The sequence below is a fragment of the Aptenodytes forsteri genome, unplaced genomic scaffold, assembly GCF_000699145.1.
Source record: "Aptenodytes forsteri isolate BGI_AS27 unplaced genomic scaffold, ASM69914v1 Scaffold9, whole genome shotgun sequence".
Lineage (NCBI taxonomy): Eukaryota > Metazoa > Chordata > Aves > Sphenisciformes > Spheniscidae > Aptenodytes > Aptenodytes forsteri.
Window position 1 is genome coordinate 4,867,991 of NW_008796217.1, and position 18,548 is coordinate 4,886,538.

An 18,548-nucleotide genomic window follows, 5' to 3' on the forward strand; every position below is an offset into this window, starting at 1 on the left:
AAAAAGAGAGAAAATGAAAGTTTTTGCTTTGTCCAGATTTGCTGATCCATGTGGATATTTAGCTTGGGAGAAAAGCTGTCATTTTGTTACAGCTTTATCTTATTTGCTTACAGATGCAGTGGGAGGCAGTCTTACCACTCAACTTGAGGCCCAAAATTAGTTGCCTAACTCTGAAGACTGGGCTCTCTCTGCAGTCACTGAAGAGAGAGGAGGTCCTCTGACGGCTGATTCAGAGCATCTAAACTAGATCTACTCTGGGTCACCCTCCCGAGCAGCCTGTCCCCACGAGCCATTGGCTTAGGTGCCCAAAGCACAGCTGTGTTAATATTGTCCGTGATGTCCCCCATGGTTATGTCCCTCTGGACACTCGGAGGGTTGGGGTTCCCCTGTTGCAGGACGTGAATCCGTGATCAGCATCGGTCAACAACAGATTCACAAAATGCTACTGACAGAGAGTGGAACTGGTTTTGATTTTATTTATTTAAAGTTCGATGGCAAGGGTATTATGCTTTGGTCTGCAAGAAATGTTGATGAGTGGCCTAAAATATTTTAGGGATTGTCATAGCAAAGTTCCCTTTATGGAACAGTGTCCTTCAGGACAGATGCCTTTTTCTTTTAATAATGCCTCTTACATCATGCGAGGACAGATTTGCATTTTCTTAGGCAGTTCTGGGATTGTAGGGGGATCTTAAGCAGCAGTTCTTTTTGATAACACTACTCTTGCACATGTTAGCTTCTAGCTATGATTTAATTATATTTAAGCCTATATTTATGCCCCTTTACTGGGAATTAAGGATCCAGACATAGAATTTTCTCAGTTACTTAACACTAAAAATAAAAACAAACCTCATAAAACCAGCTAACTAATATTCTGTATATTTGTTTGACTTTGTTTTTCTGGCATGTTTTAATTACCTACAACTGAAACAAACAGTAAGAAATGTAAAGTTGAAAATGCTTTTTTTCTGAGCTTTAAATATTTGGTTACAGTCTGATTTGTATCAGGGAAAGAAGTAATATTGTTTGCAGCAATGCAATTGTAAAAGCTTCTATCGGTTGAAAGAAAAATATAGATCAGCTTGAATGATCAAGCTGTATTCATCTCCATTTAAGCTGTATTAGTAAGTGACAGTGCCAACAGCAGAGATGCATGCTGTCGTTCATGCACAGCTATGAAAAATTTCTCAAATCATAGAAAATTGCTCCTAGTTTTAGCTAAATCAACAATCATTTTTTAGAAGGTGAAAAATGTATTTTGAGATACATTTCTGCATACTATTAATATCATCTGATCTTAAACTGTAAGCACTTTGCAGTATAGCGACGTTCAAAGCCATTTATTTGCAGAAAGCAGTGCCATAAGCAGAAAGACACTAAATGAGTTGCAACTGATTTAAATGTAGTACTGAAAACGTGGAATTTTTATCTATTCCATACTATCAGAGGAGACCTGATTGTTTTAATGCTGTCTTTGAGATGTTAGTTTTTAAAATAACAAAACCAGAAAAGCCAGGTGTCCTTTGAAAAGCTGGTTATCTGTGTTTCAGTAAGTTCTTATTTTTTCTCTTTGTTTGGAAGATAAAACTTTCACCAGGTACTGAATTTATTTCCAATTTTTGAAGGAAGGGGAAGCATACATTCATTGGAAGTCCACTGAGAGCAAGGAAACATGATGAAATAGATGGGATCAGGAACAAAAATTTTGCGTTACCGTATATTTTAAAATCTCTTTCTGGGCTGTGTGAATGACATGGAATGAAGAAAAAAAAAATTGCCAACCATGACAGATAACAAAAATGAAAATTGTGTTGTGCGTTTGAATGCCATATTTGATTTCCAGTGCTTTGGGCTCAAGTTGTGGATTATACCTCTGCTGCTCCCCTGCACTGGGCTTCTGGAGCAGAGAGGGACAGACAAAGAACAGCAGTGTCTGTAGGGGGGGTATAGCACATACATCCACAGCTAATCTTCCTCTTATCCTGCCTGTTGCCCTCAGTCATAGACCAGTGGTTCATCTTAAACTGTGAGAATGGTTGTTTTTACTAATTACTTTTATTTTTTTCTGTCCGTGATGCCGGTGCTATAGAAGTGCAGAGATTATCCCAAATTACTTTCCAACCGTGCTAACCACGCTGCTCCAGTTATTTGTGAGTACAAGGGCTAATGTCCTGTGGAAACAGGAACTGGAAACTACTCTCTCATTTTGCATAAACTGTCAAATAACGACACACAATTGTTTGGCTTAAATCTTGCACTCCTTCTCATGCAAAATTCCCGATACTGTCAGTGAAGGCTTTCTCAAAAAAGAACAGCGGCATCAGACTCTTAAACTATGGTGTATTGGTGACCGGCCACGTTTTGGGGCACTGCTTTGCCGTGCTGTATACCTGGAAGGTTTCTGGCTGTACCAACTAGCACTCCTCCTGCGTGCAGCCATCTCCTGTGGCCGGCTTGGATGCAGCCATTCCGTTTCAGAGGCTGAAGGAGTTAACTAATGTAGATGTGGACTTTCCCATCGTACGTCAGCCAGCCATAGTGCCCGTGATTGTCCCCAAGAGCATTTCCTAATATAGATGTAGCCTTCATGCCTGCTGACCTTGGCCTATCTTTTCAGGGTCTTTGGCCAATAACTAGTCCATAACAGCTACAGTTTGTTCATTATTATTATTATTATTAAACTAAAATTGTTGAGTCTTACTCTTCTGGCAGTGTCTATTCCTTTCTATACCTGAGAATACACACCATAAAAAGAAGAAACTTCAAATTTACATGTGTATGTACCTGTTGTTATTGGAGTTAAATCGTGGTTTCTTGCACCAAGGTAGGTACTGAACAGTCCTTGTAGATGTGTTTGTCGCGTTTCTATCCAACTTTCACCTGCCCATAGCTGTTCTGGCTTATTAGCAGATGGCTGAGAGCGTTCACACCGCATCAGTAACATGCGCATGGTTTGCAACAGCTTCAACAGAATTAAGTAAATTATATGTATGTGTAAAAGCGCTGTCTACGCAAATCACATCGTGACGTACAGACAAGAGATGCCAGAAGCAGGTGGTCTGTGATTCAGGCTGGTACGCTTGCCTGCTGAGAAGTCCCCTGGTATGCATGCAGTGGATGTGGAGTGTGTTTTTATTTTCCTGTAAGTAGGTTCTAATAGATTTTACTTTTTCAATTTTCTTCACTAGAGAGGGGGAAAAAACTTCTATTTTGTTCACATCTTGTCAATCTATTTCATAGCTCTCCATTAGTTTAAGGACCACATGTGGCCTTTGATTATAGATGTGGAGTACAGGCTGTCCTGTGCACCCCCAGAAAGTTGTTACAGTGTAGGAAAAAAATGCAGCTTTCCACCGTGTTTAATACAACATTTTATAATATGATCTTTAAAAGTATTGTTTGCAGAGGTAATTCAGCGGATAAGGAAATACGGATATATGAGCAAACATCTCAGAAATTAAATAGTCTGAGATTTTCTATTAACAGTAATAGCCTACCTTTTTTTCTGCACTGTGCCATATTTATTTATGCTTACTGAACAGCAACTACATAAGTGTAAAATTACAATGAACTAGCTTTCATTTTCTAACACTGGAACTTTTTAAAAAGAAACTGGGTAATGAGACATTGATAGAGAAGGATATACAAGTAATTGATCTGTTGAATTTAGATTTAGGATAGCTGTCTGGACCCTACAACAAAGTGCACCGTTTTCCCTGGAAGAAAGGGGAGAGTAGAATAGTTTGCTGAGTGTGGTTCTGGCTGAGTGTTGACTGTGGTGCTGGTGAGATGGTTGGGGTCACTGTTCTGCTTGCTTTAGGTATCTTTTTAAATTGTAGTTTGCGTTTTTCTTAACAAGACCTTTAAGATTTTCTGATTGACACATCGTAGAGAAGTAAATCCAAAATTAAGGGGTTTCATAAGTGTACAAAATGGAATTATCCGTTACCTAATTCTGTTCACTTACATGTTAAGGAGATATTCAGATGCTCTTTTATTTGCTACTTATTTTGAATTTATTTTAAAAGATACACCTATCTGTATTTTCTGGTTATTGTAAACCATCACCCAGTCCATAATCAGTCAGCTTCCCAATTTGCAGAAATACTCTGATTGGCCTTGGAAAGTGACCTTCCATTGCTCTCTGCGCTTACTGACCGACCTGCTAATGGAAACAGAGGTTCTTTCTAATCCTGAATGAAGTGTTTCTTTGAGGAAATTTCCTAAAGGGGTATTTTCTTTAGCTTCTACTGGAAATGGAGTGCAATTCAATTTGCAGCATGGATCCCAGAGCTGTTCAGATTTGCAGAGCTGCTCTTCGTGAAATTTCAGTCTTGTGCTATAGCAGGAAAGACAATTGGATGTAATTTTCCAAGATTCAGTATTTCCGATAAAGTCAGCTTTACAGATTCTTTCTTCAATTTGTTTATTGTATATATTCTTCTTTTTCTTCCCCCTGTAAAACAAAACAAATGCCTTACTAAAAAAACTCTTCCATTTTCGAGTAGCTGTTCCAAAAATCAGAAACTGCCAAAGTTAAGATTATACCCATGTGCCTATCTTTTCCTCTTTGTATCTGGATTTTGCTATAGTATTTAAGTATGGATACCTTGTTTCTTGAGTTCCATGTAAAGGACATACATGTTGGGTCCTTCTTCCTATTTTATATTATTCTGATTGTTGCAGATGCACTTTCCATATAGAGGAGACACTTCTAGGTGTGACATCTGTGCAGCTCAGTACTCCAGTTATAAAAACTTCTTGTAGTGTTAAAGAAGCCACACATCCAATTCTGTAATCGGTAGTTTTGGTATATTAGTATAGTAACTGTTTAATTGGTATACTACTGCAGCTGGTCTGCCAAATATTCAGGGTCTCTACTCATAAATTGTTCTTTCCTTCCATAATATGCAGGAGTCCCCACAATTTCCACAGCTCAATTCAGGAGACAGCTGAGAAGTAGAAAGACATTTTTGTGTATAAAGTCCCTTATGATTTCACATGGCCATGCTTAAAATTTCTTATTTAATATATTTTAGTGGGAAAAGTTACTATGCAATAAAAAAGTACCATAATACCTACGTTTAAAGGGGAAAAGGTATATTGTTTCTGGATCCCCTGTCTAGAATAACGGATACATAAATTACAAGGTGAGACGGCAGTTGCAAGTAGTGCCAAAAAATGTAGATTTGGTTGGCTGTAAATGCAGTCGGCGACTTGATTCCAGCTATAGTGAACCTCAGTGACTGCTGGGGACCCTTCCAGCACCAGAGGGGAGAGCCAGCAGCCCCCCGCCATGGCATGTGAGCAGGGTCTGCCATCACCTGGCGGCAGAGAGACCGATCAAATGCTGACAGAGCAAGTTTGTTCCTGTTTCAGAGTCTCTTTAAAAGTGACAATTTAATGGGACCCATTACTGTCAGCTGCGGCCAGTTCTCTCTCCCTCCTCGCAGGTGCTTACCAGGGAAAGCAGAGATTTATAGCCGTGGTGCAGCCACTCCCATGGGCTACTGTTCACTCCTTCCGCGGGTGTCCCGGCTGGCTGCTCTCCAGATGAATCTTCCCAACAGGAGAGAGGTCTTCCCTGTCTCCGGGGTGCTTGGCTTGCTTTGGAGCCCTGTGCACCTATGATAAATACATGGAAATTGTTAGGTCCTCACTTCAGAGTGCGCTGTGATCCTCGTGTACTTTCTGCTGGTCCAAATGAGCAGCAGTGCTCCACATTTAGGAAGATTTAAGCAGAGCGTTTCAGAGAAAGCTCTGCAGCCCATCATTTTGAAATGAATGGGCACTACCACTTTTTTTTTTTTTTTTTTTTTGATTGGGGGATCAGGGCATTGCTCAGATGCTGCTGCAAATGGTTTTAACCAGTCCATGTTTATCCTTAAGGATGCACGGTGACTGCTGTGTGTGCAGAAACAGAGGTGAAAACTGTATTTTTTTTTAAAGGAAAGAAGAAAGGGAGCATTAGGTGAACAAGAGAGATGCGAGCACAGCTCCCAGGAGCCAAATGGATGAGCTAACTAAAAAGACCTTTTATCTTGCCCCAAGTCCATGTGATTTTCGTGAACTGAAAGAATGATCGTCTTGTGATTATACGGGCTCTGTACTTGAATCTGGCCATTGATTAAAGTCTGGCAGGGGAGGGAGAAAACAGGAAAACATCTTGCTAAGATTTTCCTGTGTTAGATTAATCAGCCCCAGTTCATTCACTCATCTCTGAAAGGTCATGTTTTCTCATCGTCAAAGTTGCCCAGTCCCAGACTCTCCCTTGCTTCCCTACAGCTTGGCTGAATGAACAGTGGTGCCCAACACCAGGCAAGGTGGAGGCAGTGCTGCATTTGTCCTGTAAGCTACACTGCTTTTTCAGCATCTCAGCATGATTTGTGTCAGGTTTTGCAACAAGATACATATCTCTGATTAGCGTTACCTTAAGAGTCCTTATTTCTTGGAGGAACTAGTCAGTTGATTCCTCTGGCTCTGTGCAGTTGCTAATCCCCTGCACTGGCACAGATTGCATTTCATCCACCTTCCTCAGCCTGTTTTTCCATGTTGTCGAGACTGTTTTGACCGCGTGTACTTTGACTGTGTACGGGAACCGGGCAGAGGGGTATGGCCACCATTTCATTCTTAAAAATGGTGGTTTTGCCAAGCTGGTCCTGCTCCAACTCATCCCTCTGCTGTCGCCTCCGGTAATGAGTTTCAGCTGCAGTGTGGAAAGGTAATTTTCCTTGACTACTGCCAGTACTAGAGAGCCAGACTTGCATATTTCTGGGTGTTTACTTGAACTCTGTTTTCTAGTCTCCAGGCATCCGAGTTTCACTAAACTCTACGTTTTACAAGGTTTTAGTGGGTAGTTCTGTATTAGCAGAGTTTCTTTGTAGCTGAATGCGGGGGAATGAGAGTGTAGCATAAAGTAGTAAGTACAAGATATTACTTGCCAGATTTCAAGAGATTTGATACAATATGTTTGTTTAGAGATCAATTGTCAAAATTAAGAGCAAAAAAGCCAATTGCGTGTGTGGATGAGCCATTCAGATGGATGCCTGAAAAACGTACCAGGAAGCATAATGCTCAAGACATCTGGTTTATTTTGGCATGTTTATGTCCATGTTATTTCTTCTGAATATTTTTGGGTTGCTTTCTGCATTGTTTTCATACGTCACTTCATCCTTCCTCAGAAACAACTTCTCTGCTGCGGACCAGGCACATTTTAAAACTCCTCTCAGGTTGGACAAAGAGAATAAATAGAAACATGCTGGGTCTTGAAAACGAGTGGGAGCTGTGCTGTGGCACAGCCAGAGTGAGGTTTTTGCCAGCCATCCTGGCAGGTGGGTGCTGGGCCAACACCCACAGGCACCCACCCGGCTGGCCAGGCTCAGGCTTGGGTGCTGCATTGGCTCCGGGTGGGTTGGGGAGAGAGCAGGGAACAGCTGGCTGTGCACGCAAACTGTGAATCTCTCTGCTAGAGCAAGGGGAATTGCACTTCAGCCAGCTTGCAGGCAGATATAAATATTTGTGGCATAGTTTGCATTATTATTTCAGCTGAGCTGTAAACATTTGGTTGCTGATAGTGGGTTAGAAACTAGCGCCTCTATAAATTTCAGTTGGTGCAGAAGTTGCAGGGATTTTTTTATTGGCTGACAATTAATGGAAGTCCCTGTGCCTCTTCTGATAAATAACTGTGGTGCCAAATATGTGCGGGAACTCTGCAAGCCTTTGTGGTGAAGGCTGGGAGGGGAGGAGGAGGAGGATGCAAAGCTTGCCCGTGTGGGGAATTTCCTTGGAGCATGCACATACCTTCTTTCTCCCATGTAGGTTTGTGTTTGAGCTTGCCCTTTCCTCTTCACGTGTTTTCATCTCTGCCAGCAGCTAAATGGAGAGGCTAATTTGAGAGACTCCTACAAGTAATTGTAGCATAGTAATTGCATAGCTGACATGAGTTTCTTCCTTGTCCTGCCTGCTGCAGGAATCTGCATGTCACTGCATGGGTATAGCTTGGCGGGGATTTTTTATTTGTTTTTACTAGGAGGTCTGCTACTTTGTTAGAGTAGCTGTTGCTTAGTGTCTGTCCTTTGTAGCTCTGTGCGAAAAGTCCCATGTATGTCTAGTAAAATTGTGACATTGTCCTTGGTAGATGATCCCCCTGCTCCCGCCACCCAAAAAACCCAATGGATAAAACCAGAGACCCAAATTAAGGGTATAAACCAAAATCAGTCATACATTTGGGGGGTAACAATTTGGAAAGTCTTTCCTGATACTGTGCTTCCATGCAAGAGAGCAGCTACATAAATGGTTTGGAAAAGTGTCATTCTTTATGAAGAAATACTGCACTTAATTAATTCTTGCTCCTGGGAGGTCAACCTGGGGCACTCATTATTGTCTTAATTGGTCGTATAAATCCTGAGGCACTGGAGGGGAAGAGAGGAAAAAACGATGAGCAGTTAACAATATACAGCCTTTTGGATAAGTGCTAGCCAGTTGTACGACCATCCTAGTGACATTTTATGGTTTTACTGGGTTATAGGTCTGGTCCTCCACAAATTAAGTTAAAGGGAATTTATTTGCATAAACAAAAATATAAGAAAATAGCAAAAAGGAATAATTCATTCCTGAGTTCTCCATTAAACTGTGTGAAATAACTCAGTGCGCTGCAACTCAGAAAAGCATTTCTTTGATCTCCTGTTATTCGTATTAAATTATATTCATTACTCTTCCCATCTGGAGTTTCCTAGCAGGCCAAAAATCATCCTACGGACATTACTGAAAGGAAGTTAACTGTAACTTTTTAATTGTATACATTTCATATCTGTCTCTCTCTCTTTTTTTTTTTTTTTTTTTAATTTGAAGAAAGCAAATGGAAGTGCGTATCAGTGCCTTCCCCTCTGTTTAAATTACTGAAGTGGAGAAGCAGAAAATCTCAGCTGTTCTTTCCCCTCACATATTGTTTCAAGGTGATGACTGTTCTGTCTGGAGACTTTGACATGTTTGCTAAAAAGGTCAGGAGTTCAGTGAAAATTGAAATTGTGGAGAAATCCTTGCATAGTCTCAGGGATGCTGCGGTACCCTGGCTGGAGAAATCTGGTTGCTGTAGATTTGCAGCCAAATGAACGCAGCTCCCCTGTTTCGTCGGTAGCTGCTTCTCTGCCAGCTGGCCAGAGGAAGTGTTTTAAACTCCCCAGGGGGGAAAAAAAAAATCAATGTTTTGACAGTTTGGGGCATGTTTTTAATGTTAGGCCAAGGTTTGTGAAATCAGAAGATGTGTTGGCATGGGGCACCATGAAAAATGGGGTTTGTTTCCAGCCTCACCAGTGGCTAACGGCTAATTGGCATTAGTAGCCCCATGAATAATTTCCTTCAAGCTCTGTCATCAAAATTGCTTTTTTTTGCTTGCCCTCTGAGGCCCACAAGACACTTTTCACCTTAGAAACTATTAGGATTTATCAAGTGTGGCCTGCCCTGTCTTTGCTGGAGAATTTCTTGTAGTTGCGGATGAGCATCCCCATTTTGGTAGCTTAGGGAGGGGTGACACCTTCCTCATCTGCCTGTCCCTGTCCTCTGGCCCTTTTTTTAAGAAATGAGAAAACCCTGAAACCCTCAAGCTTTTCCATTTGTGTAAAAATAATGAAAAGAGAATAGGCCTTTTTTTCCCCTTCGTGGGTTGCTCTTAGTTCCACAGGTCTGTATTCCCGTATGTGAGACATGGGATAACACCTGCTTATTTTTATGAAGTGTTTTGAGTTCTGTTGATTTAAAAAAAAAAAACCCAACCCACCACCCTGGTTTCAATAGCAAATTTGGTTTTCTTCGGCCGTGGAAGGTTATGGCTACTCTTCGTCTGCAGAATAAATGTCTAGATGAGATGAAATGTGGGTGGCGAGCAGAGAGTTTCTGCTGGAAATAACAGCAACGACGGACAAACCCAGAGCACTTCCCAGGGCAGGCTGGTTCCCAGCCCCTCTGCTGCCGGGCGGCTGGCATCTCTAGGTGCTCACTACAAGCTATTGACATTTAACAACATTTATTCATTTGTTTTTGCAAAGATCTGCCTGTCCTGCCCTGACATACATCATCAGCACAATTTCCCTGCTTCCTGGCAGCAAGCCTTCCTCTACTTATTGTTGTAGCTGCTTCCATTTTGTGCCGGTGGTGGTTTCCAGCCACAATGTCAGACAATTAATTTGTTTATTCTGCAAGCCGTGATTTCCAAAGCATGATAGACAGTGCAGACATCCTGGAAAAGTGCTGTGCAACTGGGAATACACTCATTTTAGCTTCCTTTTAGATAGCTGCTTTGGCAGCTTTCATAACTTGTGGGGTCTCGTGTTCTGGCTGCAGCCATTTTGCAGTGTCTTCTATATTATATGGAATCACTTAACAGCATATGCCGTGGCTTTTAGTTCTTTTATAAGCCTTTCTATGCAACTCCAGTTGTGGGACTGCATGTTATTAAGGCCTTTCAGAGCAAATATTCCTTGTTAACCACTAAAAATTGCGTGTCTCTGCCCTAACCTGACTGCTGATCCTACCAGGACTTTGTGGGGAAGGGGTTTTTTGTTCCTTGACTGCTGCCACCTGTAATAAAAATACTGCAAACCACGTTCAGTTCATGAACGTACCTGGGCAATTCCCTGGACACAGAGCAAAGTAGTTTTGTGCAGATCTCATCACTGAGAGAGACCTTAAAATGTCTCTCTTGATGCTCCAGAGAGAGCAGGAGTGGGGTCCTTACCTTGCCTGCGTACGTTTTACAGGGTTAGTAAGGATAGAGGGTAACTCGAATGATTAAAATAAATAGATTGAAAAGAGGCTATGCATCACAAACAGATTTGTTTTGTAAAAAAAGTACATATTTGTACAGCCCCTATTTCAGACTAAAGCTAACAGCAGGGGTTTCAGGTATGTTGTGGGCCAGATTTTCTTTTCGGTTGTTAACTGGTTTTTATCTTTCCCTTCAGAGCTCAGTCAGTCAGAGTTTATAAATGACTGATAAACTGTACCATAGAAAAGTCTTCCTTACTCCTTTGTTTCTTTTATGATAAAGTAACAATACACTTCACTCAGAAGCTTATTTTGCAAATTTACCAAAGAATGGCCTCGAAATCTGCAGGAGTCATAGCTGGCTGCCTGTATTTGGGGGTAATCAAAGCTGAACCAGATGAACTGAGCAGGCTGTTCAAACAGATCGAGCTCGCAATAGCCCTTCTCTGCTGATTACCCTGTCCCTGGCTTGCAGTGCAAGTTTTCAACTTGTAAGCCCACTACATCTGCAAATAATGTTTGGCATGCCCTTTGCTGGCAAAATATTTTTAAGATGTTTTTGAGATCAAATGATCCATCTCTTCATGCAGTGTGCATAACTTGAGCTCTAAATCATCTGACTTGCCAAAATCAACTGGACAGTGAAGGAGAGGGAGTTGTATAGATTCCCTATCAGATATGTAAGGGTAGCAGTTCATGCTAACAATTCTGTAAGCTTAAACACTTAACGTTATCTTGAGGGCTCCTGCTTAATGATCTCCTTTGTATTCAGATAACCAGTGGCATAATGGCATTCAAAATATTACTGAAATAGTTAATATTCTCTGTAGGCACCGCTGCTCTGTACTGAGCTCTCTAATTTTGACACACTACCAGGCAAATACTACAAAAGTGGTGAGTGGAATGAGGTGGGGTTTTTTGGCATTGTGTTGAAGTTAGTTTGACTAAACAGGTTATTTAGTTCTAAGCAATAGACCTAGTAAACTGGGTTTATTTGCTGCTTAATACATATGGTTTCACGTATCATTCTCTGCTTTCAGTGCAGCAGATAAGATATCAACACAATTAAAAGTGAAAAATAATCTGTCTGCTCTGCCAGTGGTGGATGCTGAGAGAACACACACTGACACAATAGATTTCTGAATAATTTATACTCAGCATTTTTTCCTTGCACTCGGTAAATGAGGACACCTAATGTGGCATGGTCAGAGTGATACTCTATCTGTCATCCATTAAGATAACAAGATTGGTGGGCCTCGGAGGAACGTGTCATAGTGCGCAGAAAAGATGAGATTAAAAATTGAAACGTTTGTCCGAAATGCTTTGTGTAAAGGATGCCAATAAAAGCAGCTCAGAAGGACGGAATTAATTCATAAGTGTGATTTCTGCAAAGCTTTGTTTGTCTTCGCTAAAATAAAAACACAAGATCTGTGTTCCTTTCAAAAGTTGTGGATAAAAGGAATATTAGAGCAAATCACTGTTCCTGATAGGTCTTCGGTAGCTTCCTCTACTTTAAATTGAAGTACTTTGTAGGTGCTATTGAAAACAATTATGTATGACAGTAATGCTTTATGTCTCACAGAATGGGGTTTTTTTATATTCATAAGGCATTTTAAATTACAAAGAAAGAATCATTTGTGCTTGTTTTTGGCGCAGGAGTGTCTCATCTCCTGTCACAGGGTGTTAATTTGGATGGGGTGCTAAAATATTTGCATAAAAAATTGCTCATGTAAATATTCGGCCAAACAGATTCCTTTCAAGGTAAATGTATTACAGTAGGTAGTAGCTTGTTTTCCAAGAGAGCCAGTAGGTGCTCAAAGTTGATTAATGTGTAAGCAGTGGTGGTTTGCTGTCTCTGAAGTTTCTGGCAACTTCTTAAGGTTAGGTTGCATTTGGATTTTCTTGGTTTTTGATGAAACTGTTGGAGTTGTGAGATTAGATGGAAGTCACTGGACAAAAAGCACTTGGAGGAAAACGTGGGCCTGCTTCTAACTTGCTATTTTTAGTGAAGAGCCAGTGTATTATACCTGTGCTATCTGGAACCCAGCCTTGAAATGGTTTAAATGTGCTTTTCTGTTTAACTGGGCAGCAAGCGCCCGCTCTGCCCATCCCCGTGTCCTGCAGGCTCTTCTTTCGCTGCAGAGCTGCTGGTAACCAAAGCCGGTGAGGTGCAAACCCCCACAGAGGGATAGACAGGGCGCTATCTGTTTTTTCAGCCCAGTGTCAGATTCGGGAAATATTTCTGGGCATGACCCTATTTGCAGTGCCACCCAAAACTCGCGGCTGCACGACACCAGGCTTGTGGAGGTGGGTGGGGAAACTGAGCCCCAGCGCCCAGCAAGTGCTCCTCACCCACCGGTGCTTGAAGTCCTGTCACTCCCCCTATGATGGCTTTGGTTTAGGGTTTGTATGCAAAGAAATGAAATAATATTTATAATCTGGGCATTTTTCTTAGTGCCTGTCCAGAGGAAATTTTAAAGATCAAATCTTTTCAGTGACATATTGCTGAGGTTTTAAAATGAGCTTGCCACAAATCTTAGTAGAAATAGTATCTCAGTGTGGTCTTAGGGAAGAGTACTTGGGGAGTGGGCCCTAACATGCTGTTGAGAAACAGGTCCTTAGTTTTGAGCAGGACTGCATTATACCTTTTTTCACCTGAATATTTTACGGAAACAAGTTCATTTTTCTTTCAGTTTCATGTGTAACTCCAGGAAGAAAATCAAATACAGGTGTTAAAAAGTAATTTGTAAAACAACAGTCTAAGCTTCCACAATGAATATCCTCATCTATATCTTTCACTCTGTGTAGGACATTGCCTGGGGAGGTTAGGCTGTTGAAGAAACTGTCTTCATTTCGACCTGGAGATCTGCTTTTTCTGAGTTTGTTCTTCTTAAGTCTTTTATATTAGTAATCAGTTCATGAATGCTTTATACTTGCTGTCTGCAGAAGTTGGATCACCTTTTTCTGTTGGGCTGTGTGGTCAACTTTGTATGGTAAGGACTGAGACAGCCTCCTCTGCTTTCCTTCCTGATGGGCTGTAGTTAAACCCTAGGTTAAAAGGATGCAGAACCTGCGTCTGAGTATCAGAACTGATCAATCACTGGGCACCATTAGCTACTGGTTATATTTTGGTGAAGTACAGCTATATTTGGAGGAGGCTGTTTCCTCTTTTCTCTGTATTGGGTGACACTTTTGAAGCTCATATTTTGTTTCAGGTAATGCCTGTGTCAGTAAGCCAGAAGTCTCTTGAGCACGGATGCACGGCAGCCTCTGCCCCAAAGCATGTGCAGGCAAAGAGAAGGCTTTGGGGGCTGGTTTTTTTTAATTACTCTAGTTGTTTCAGCGTGGTGAGACAGTTGCTGCACAAGAGGGTCATTTTTGTTCGTTTGGGCCATTTTGTTTCCTGCCCTGTCAAACTGGTGCTAGGAGAGTTATTCCATCGGTGACTGTGGGTGTTGATTTACATGCAGCACGGGATTAAGCCAGGGTGGCTGCAAGGGAAGCTACCAGTCTTGGCTTCCCCTACCTCTTTCCAACTAAAAAGTAGTGACCGAATAAGCCGTATAGAGACCCTTGAACCAGCACAGCTCACACTTTCTGTCTGTTGAATTAAACCAAAAGAGATGCCATAGACTTCTCACAGTTCTAGTTAGCATCCTCAGCAATTACCTCAGAGCCGGGCATCACAATTAGGGGAATATCAAAGCAAGAAGGTGGTAAGTGAATGTTACCATAAATTTTCTTCTCGGCAAGTAAACAAATATACACACGCTTGCCATACATTCCATTGCAAAGATTCAAGCAGCGTTAATGATCAAAAGTGTGGAATATAAAATAGCAGTTATTGATAACTTAAAAGGTTTTAATTGTCTAAACAGATAGCTTTAAATTCTTCTTCTGTGTCCAGTAGCTTAAGGAAAAGAAATAAGTGAAGAATTTTTATTTACCTCTTTGATGGGAGTATTAAGTATCTTCTTAATCAGAGGAGCTAACCCCAGGATAAGGCTTGCCTGTGCAAGAGCTGTGGAAAACTATTGCCAGGGGTTATGTGATTAAGGAGGCATTTTTCAGTTCTGAGTGAATTTGAGGTATTTTCATAACATTAGCATCTATAGCATGTTGGGTGTGCAAGGAATTTATGACCAGCCCTTACTGACTGTGCCTGCCCTACCACTCCCTGATCATATGGCCAGAAACTCTCCCAGTTAACTCTGAATGATAGGGGGTTTTGGCTTTTGAACTACTCGCGTATCTCGGTGAGTGCTTCTAGGAGAGCCAATTTTATAGCTTGCCATGATTGCATCTTTAGACAAATGCATTGTGGGCACAGAGCTATCGTCTGCAGCATCAAGTTTACCGCTTCCCTATAGGGTGTAAACATGTGGCTGGTTGAAGAGTTTTAACCTCTCAAGCCCTCCAACAAATATTAAATTGCTAACTATTCTTCCATAATGCTATGATGTTGACTGAAATTTGACCCTGGTGCTTGCTGAAACGATTTTCAAAATCTGAGTGAGAAGGTTAAATAGTGCTGTCAAATTTCCAAATGTCTGTTGCAGAAATACTTTTGCTGAATATCTGTGGGTTGAGCTCTAAAATGCTTAAAGTAATCCTCTTTTTTTTTCCTTCATTATTATATGATATTATCTAAAGCTTGGGTTTTAGTGCAGATAAAGAAATTAACTTGGTTTTTGCCTTTTTTCCATGCCAGCTAACCTTGCCATTTATGGCTGTTTTTCTCTCTTTTACTTGCCGAAGGAGGAATCCAGTCAAATGGTGTTCCTTAAGTACAAACCAGACCTCTAGTTCTCTTTAATTTCTGTTCAAGATCATTGTAATTACTTGATTATTTTCACAGCTGTATCTGAATAAGAAAAAAAATGCTGTAATTGGCAACTCTTGCAAGTTCACAACTCAATAACCTGATGCTGGAACTCTTCCACCTGCAGAAGCCTCATTAATTGCTGTAGGAGTTCCAGCAGCTAAGAGACCTGGGTTTCAAATTATTTCTCTTTTTACGTGCAGCCTTCGAACTAGAGAATCTCTGCAGTAACAAAAATAGATGGGACCTTTAGGCTGAGAGAGGCTGTTGGTTGTTGGATGAGTGTTTGACTTCCAAGCAGATCTGTTAGGAAGGCTGTTGTTTACCCATCTCATTACTACATCCATAAACCCAAACCATTTTTATTTGAGCTTTTTTTGTATAATCTAGGGCTTCATTTCCTGAATGCTGTTACTAGTTCCAGTTTTGTTTATTTTGGCCTTAGGTTGCATTATTTAATTAGTTTTTATTTAAGAGATGAGTCTTATGTTGCAAGAAACAATACTAAATTATAATAAGACTGAGTCTTTAAAGATGCCATACTCCAGCCACAACTTTGAATTTATATTGTTATTTTAAAGCAATGTTAGTGCCTGTCTCTAAGGGTTATGGGAAGCTCAGAAGTTTATTTGATTTCTTTTTTTCTTGATTTCAGGGCTTTTTCCGCAGGAGTATCCAGAAGAACATGGTTTACACATGTCATAGAGATAAAAACTGTGTTATCAATAAAGTTACCAGAAATCGCTGCCAGTACTGCAGACTACAGAAGTGCTTTGAAGTGGGAATGTCCAAAGAATGTAAGTTGTCTTCAGAAACAATTTATTGTTTGTCATATCCTATGTATATGTGGCAGTCCCAAGGGAAGAAAAACATTATGTGATTATGTGACCGAAGCCAGTATCTGCATTCATATGCACAGAAAGGAGTATGAATCTTACACACAACTTCAGACCTGTACTTTAGAAACTTCTGAGTCCTTAACTTTGAAGCCTAAATGCCATCAGTTAAGGACTTCTAGTGCAACACGCTGCCTGTGCGATGTGGCCACCCTGTGTGAATGTGAGAATGCCCAAGTGGGTAATTTCCCCAGCTTTTCTAAAATAACAAACCCACAGCTACTTCCTTTAAGATTGCATTATCTCCCTTCTGCTCTAGAAATGGCTTCTTGGGGCAAGGGCGTAAGGGGAACAGTGCTGGCTTCTTAAATTCAGTTTCAGTCCTCCCTCTGCCCTGCAGACCGGCTCATGGCTTTGCTGGGCTTGGTGTCAACCCAGGATATCATTTCATGAGGGCTTCCCACTGGCTCTTGTGCAGCAGGCAGCAGCTTTCTTCAGCCTTGCACCTTCTCCCTCGCGCTAGTGCAGATGCTTGTGCCAGAGGCCCTCCTTTTGGTGGTAGCTCCAGTTTGTGCCATTTTACAAAGCTGACAGTACAACAACCTTGAGTCTTCTGTTCTTACCGGTTGGAGCCTCTCCGAAAGGTGAAACAAGCTGGCAAATCCTCTTCTAAACCTGCAAAGCCAGTAAACCTGACTATGTACAAGTGCTGCCAAGTGCACAAAAACCCCAAAAGATTTTCCTCTCCCTTCTTTTCTAGAAATCTGTGGTCTGCCCTTTAAATTAACATTTTAAAATATTTAGGTAGAAATCAGTGATTATTCTCTTTTTCCAGTTTATTGATATCCCTGTCAAGCATGAAAATTTAGCTAAAAGCGCCATTCTCAAATCCCTGTGGGGTAACGCTTCTAAAATGTTCTCATTTTTGATTGGAGTGATTGCAGTAACAAAAAAGTCTTTGGTGTAGTGATTTGTTTGATTGTTGAGGGTTTCTACCTCTGTCAGTCATGTTCCTGATTTCAGTAGGTCAATTCCAGTAATAAACACCACAGAAATCTGCAGTGTGTGCATAAGAGAGGAAAAAAAATTGCCCAACACACCTTCTTTACTTTAATTCACCCACAGGAGTTCCTTAGAGAGACTTTAAGACAAGAGAAAAAAAAATAAACACTGATGAGACGTTTATGACTGAACTTTGATTTAAATCAGTTCTCATCCTCTGCATTTCTCCTTCGTGAATTGCATGGGACTTCCCAGTAGTTCCCTTCTCCATACTTCGGCAGCAGCCAAAGAGGTCCCAAAGTCACACTGGTCTCTCCTGATTGCATCCCTTTTTTTCTCTCCCACCTTCTCCTTCCTCTCCTCTCAGAGGAAAAGTGTTGAGGAGCAGAGAAAGAACCAGATACATCTTCAGGACCACTTTGCAGTGTTTCCAACTCCTTTTCATGGAAATCTGAAATTGTGGTTATTGAAAAGGGCCGACATCGAACTTCAAGCAACTGGGGGAGCTAGGAGGTCTCATGATCTCCATGATTTCACTGTCCTTGTTGGGTTTTCTAGTTTTCTTGTGTGCCTGAAGTGCACTTATCTATACTTATGTAAAGATTTACTGGAGTGGAGACCATGATGGGAGTAAAGGAGAAGGTACGCTAAATAGAAAGATGCACAAAGATGTAAGATTGAATGAGGAGGATTTTATTGATAGCTATTTGACCATATCTATAGCTGTGCACATGAAGCTTTTTTCCGTGATGAAAAGAGTTTGATGCAGTTTGGAAGAGAAGACAAAACAGTTTTCTCACCTGAGGGCTTGTTGGTCTTGAATTCTTAAGGATTTTATTGCTGATGTGAAATAGTAATCTTATTAAATGCTGTAACGTCACATCAGAGTAAGTTTTTGGAAATATGAGCAGTGTTTCATAGAGTCATACAATCATTTAGGTTGGAAAAGACCTTTAAGATCATCAAGTCCAACCATTAACCTAGCACTGCCAAGTCCACCACTAAACCATGTCCCTAAGTGCTGCATCTACACGTCTTTTAAATACCTCCAGGGATGGGGACTCAACCACTTCCTTGGGCAGCCTGTTCCAATGCTTGACAACCCTTTTGGTGAAGAAATTTTTCCTCAC

At 41.1% G+C, this 18,548-nt stretch overlaps 1 protein-coding gene across 2 annotated transcripts in view; it reads left to right on the forward strand.

The window, feature by feature from the left end:
• Positions 1-18,548, forward strand: part of RARB (retinoic acid receptor beta) — a 217,077-nt gene that overhangs the window by 151,071 nt on the left and 47,458 nt on the right. For both annotated transcript variants that reach the window (XM_009288614.1, XM_009288615.2), the window contains one exon: positions 16,236-16,377. In XM_009288614.1, the coding sequence (XP_009286889.1) occupies positions 16,236-16,377 (142 nt within the window). The remainder of the gene's footprint in view (positions 1-16,235; positions 16,378-18,548) is intronic.